Consider the following 4,651-nt stretch of genomic DNA (forward strand, 5'->3'; position numbering starts at 1 on the left):
AAAAAAGTAATTTATAGAGGGTCGACTGCAATTTAATATGATATTAGTGGTGTAAACCGTAATAATATTATAATATATGGATCGTAATTGTAATTACTAAATGATTGTGGGATTTGACGCGTACGCGGCTATAATATGCTGTCTGATGTACATTTGTGATCTGTCCAACTATTCCCCCTCATTTTGACGCGTTATTCAATTTGACCCCCAGGTATTCCTCTATTTTATTGACCTATTTTCCCTCGGAACTTCCTTTTTGAAAACCTAAGTTTTAACTTTTTTAAATAAAAAAATAAAAAAAATCAAATGGGTGTAAATTAGATAATAAGTTGATACTCTTTAAAATATGAAAATTGCATCACATTATAATGTTCACAAATGAAAGTACAAATATTAAAATTGACAAAATGGTCTTAATTCTTTTGGGTTAATTAAAAAAAGCATATTTAACTACATTGTCAAAATATTAATATATATTTTTAATCATATGATGTAGCAAACTACTATTTTATACAAAAAATAATTATTTAAATGTACCGATTCAGTCAGTTTTATCATTTTATATAATATTTTTCAGTAGTTTATACTCCCTCCGTCCCAATATTATTGTCCACAGACAAAAAACACACAGATTAAGTAAAACATTAATTACCACTAACTTTATTTAATAAAATGACAGTTTTGTCCTTACTTTGTATTTAATGTTCCATTAAATGCTTAGTTAGTTAAGTAATAATGAGGAGTATTTTGGTAAAAATATCATTTATTTTTAAAAGTGGACAATTATTTTGGAACAAACCAAAAAGGAAAGATGAACTATAATTTTGGGACGGAGGGAGTATTATATTACATAAAATGGTAAAAAAAATAAAATAAATAAGACAGAGTAAAAGAAGTTCTTGAACTAATTACATACGTTTTTAGTATTTTATCCGGTAGAAATACGCATTTTAAAACCGGCGATAACTTGGAGGGCTGTTTTTGTAATTTTACATAATCTGCCACCATATGCTCTGCTATTACATCAACCACGTTCTGACGAACATATAAAAAAGTATAAAATCCGGCCACCTATTTTCATTTAATTTCTTCATCTCTCTTCTCTCTCTCCCCCCCCCTCTCTCTCTCTCTCTCTCTCTCTCTCTCTCTCGATAATCACATATTCGTCTCTCTTACTTCAACAATCAATTGATGTTTCTTCAATCTATGGCTTGAGCGCTACTGCATTGACTTCAACATCTCTTCGCAACTTCAAATCCGATCTTTTTCAGGTAATCACAAGATATGATTTTCCAAATTACTTGTTCTTCACTGCTAATTGGACTCGAAAATTTTTCCCTTTATTTTAGCCAACTCTTTCCCCCTTTTGGTTAAACTTCATAGATCTGATTGTTTCATGCACCTTTTTTTTAACTTTATTTCTTTGGTTGAGTCAAATCTGTTTCAAAAGGAGTCGAAACTTGAAACCCTAGTTTCTGTTTGAAGTTAGATCCTTTTTATGTGTTTGGATTTGCTTGATTACGTTATGTTTATGTGTTTGCTGTTTAAAAATTGCTCAATTGTGTGTCGTATTTCTACTGATTTGATTGTTATGAGTTTGAAAGTTGATTGGATTTATCATATGGTTATCATCAAATTTATTTAGTATTCCAGCTTTTTCGAAATTGAATTTTGATCGAGTTTTCCCCAAAATATCTTAGATTTTTCGGCTTTGAGAATATTTAAACATTATTAAAAACTAATATTAAAAACTAATTATGCTTTCTCGTATTTTTTGACTTTCAGGTTTGAAATTGGGGAATTACAATGAGAAACCCCGATCGGCATCACCTTCTTGATTTCCTTCTTTCATTTCTGCTACTAGGTTGCGTAATTCATCTAGTTCTAGCTGCCGATTATAACCCCTCCGATAAGATTCTGCTCAACTGTGGTGCAGTCGGGGAATTAAGCGACGATGATGGCAGACAATGGACCACTGATGTAGGGTCAAAGTTCGCATTAGCAGGCGCAAACTCCATAGTTTCCGATGCCGCCACCCAAAAACCTTCAGTTCCAACAGTCCCTTACATGACCGCTCGAATCTTCAGATCTCAATTCACCTACAGTTTTCCGGTAGCATCCGGCAGAAAATTCGTCCGCCTCTACTTCTACCCAGCATCTTACGCAAACCTAAACGCCTCCAAAGGCGTCTTCTCTGTCGTCTCCGGATCATACACCCTTCTTAAAAACTTCAGCGCATCTGAAACAGCCACCAATCTCAACTTCGATTTCATGACAAAAGAATTCTCAGTCAATGTCGATTCTGGACTCTTAAACATCACATTCACCCCATCTCCAAACACCCCCGATTCTTACGCTTTTGTCAATGGTATTGAAGTCGTCTCTCACCCAGATATCTACTCTTCTAATGGAAACGCCATGATTGTAGGCACCAGCACCGGTTTCAACATCAACAACTACACAGTTCTTGAAAATGTCTACAGATTAAATGTCGGTGGACAGGCTATTTCTCCCTCTGATGACACCGGGTTGTTCAGACCATGGGGAGGTGATAATGCGTACATATTTGGAGCTTCAGTGGGTGTCCCAGTAGCTACAGACCCCAACATCACAATCAATTACCCTTCCGGTATGCCGGATTATGTTGCTCCGGTTGATGTGTACAAAACCGCCAGATCAATGGGTCCCACCCCTGGAATCAACATTGGTTACAATCTGAGTTGGTATTTCGATGTTGACACTGGATTTTCATATCTAGTTAGACTCCATTTCTGTGAAGTTGCTCCCGACATTACTAAAATCAACCAACGAGTGTTTGAAATTTTTATCAACAATCAAACCGCAGAAACCGAAGCAGATGTAATCGGGTGGGCAACAAAACCCAAGGTCCCGGTTTACAAAGATTATGTTGTCTTTTTAGCTCTCGGACCTCCAAGACAAGATCTATGGCTGGAATTGCATCCCAATTCCGTCCGAAAACCGGAAAGATACGATGCAATCTTGAACGGAATCGAGATTTTCAAAATCAACTCAAGTGACGGGAATCTTGCGGGAACACTCCCGGCCCCCGCTCCGGTACAACCGATCATCGACCCCACAAGAGGGTTGTCAATAAAGTCAGGAAAGTCAAACAAAACCGCAGCGGTCGGTGGCGGCATTGGAGGCGGCATAGCTGCTGTCCTCATCATCGGATTATTCGTTTGCTTCTTGACCCGTGGAAGGAAACAACGAAAAGATCCAAATTCAAGCGACGGACCATCCGGTTGGCTTCCATTATCCTTATACGGAAACTCCCATTCCTCCGGCTCCACCGCGAAAACCACCACCACCGGAAGCTACGCCTCCTCCCACCCCTCCAACCTCTGCCGCCACTTCTCCTTCTCCGAGATCAAATCCGCCACCAACAACTTCGACGAATCCCTCCTCCTCGGTGTCGGTGGGTTCGGGAAAGTCTACAAAGGCGAAGTCGATGGAGGCACGACAAAAGTCGCAATCAAACGTGGGAATCCACTTTCCGATCAAGGCGTGAACGAATTCCAAACGGAAATAGAAATGCTCTCCAAACTCCGGCATCGGCATCTCGTTTCCTTAATCGGATATTGCGAGGACAACAACGAAATGATCTTAGTGTACGATTACATGGCACACGGGACCCTCCGTGAGCACCTTTACAAAACCCAAAACCAACCGTTACCATGGAAGCAACGTCTCGAGATTTGTATAGGCGCAGCGAGAGGTCTACATTATCTTCACACGGGTGCAAAGCACACGATTATCCACCGCGATGTGAAAACCACAAATATATTGTTGGACGAGAAGTGGGTGGCGAAGGTTTCGGATTTTGGGTTGTCGAAAACGGGGCCCGCATTGGATCATACGCATGTGAGTACGGTGGTGAAGGGTAGTTTCGGGTATTTGGATCCGGAATATTTTAGGCGGCAACAGCTGACGGATAAGTCGGATGTTTATTCATTCGGGGTGGTTCTGTTTGAGATTTTGTGTGCGCGGCCTGCTTTAAACCCGACACTTGCGAAAGAGCAAGTGAGTTTGGCGGAGTGGGCCCAGCATTGTCATAAGAAGGGTATTTTGGACCAGATAATTGACCCGTATTTGAAGGGGAAGATCTCGCCGGAATGTTTTAAGAAGGTGGCGGAGACGGCGGTGAAGTGTGTGGCGGATCAGGGGATTGAGCGGCCGTCGATGGGTGATGTGCTGTGGAATCTTGAATTTGCTTTGCAGTTGCAGGAGAGCGCGGAGGAGAGTGGCGGGAAAGGGGCGGTGATGGAGATGGAGGATGGTGTTTATGATGATGTGCCATTGAAAGGGAAGGCAGAGGGAGGGGGATATGATGGGATTGGGAATGTGACGGATTCTAGAAGCAGTGGGATGTCGATGAGTATTGGTGGGAGGAGTTTGGCGAGTGAGGATTCCGATGGGTTGACTCCGAGTGCTGTTTTCTCACAGATTATGAATCCTAAAGGAAGGTGATAAATTTGCATTTTCTTTTATTTTTTTTATTTTCACATACAGTTTGATGGAGGTTGTTAATTTATTTTGGTTTTGTACTTGGGTACTACTCTCTCTAATTATAATTATATATTTATATATAAGTTGTATGTATTCACAAGTTGAAGAATAATTGTTTCTTTGA

The 4,651-nt window shown here is 40.2% G+C and overlaps 1 protein-coding gene across 1 annotated transcript; it reads left to right on the forward strand.

Annotated features, from left to right (window-relative positions):
• Positions 1-1,098: 1,098 nt before the first annotated feature.
• On the forward strand, positions 1,099-4,651 carry FER (Malectin/receptor-like protein kinase family protein). The gene is made up of 2 exons (XM_078974096.1): positions 1,099-1,271; positions 1,786-4,651. The coding sequence occupies exon 2, from the start codon at positions 1,807-1,809 to the stop codon at positions 4,486-4,488; it is 2,682 nt and encodes an 893-aa protein (XP_078830222.1). The 5' UTR covers positions 1,099-1,271; positions 1,786-1,806; the 3' UTR covers positions 4,489-4,651.

The sequence above is a fragment of the Lactuca saligna genome, chromosome 9 (assembly GCF_052625555.1).
Source record: "Lactuca saligna cultivar CGN05327 chromosome 9, ASM5262555v1, whole genome shotgun sequence".
In the NCBI taxonomy this organism is placed as follows: domain Eukaryota; kingdom Viridiplantae; phylum Streptophyta; class Magnoliopsida; order Asterales; family Asteraceae; genus Lactuca; species Lactuca saligna.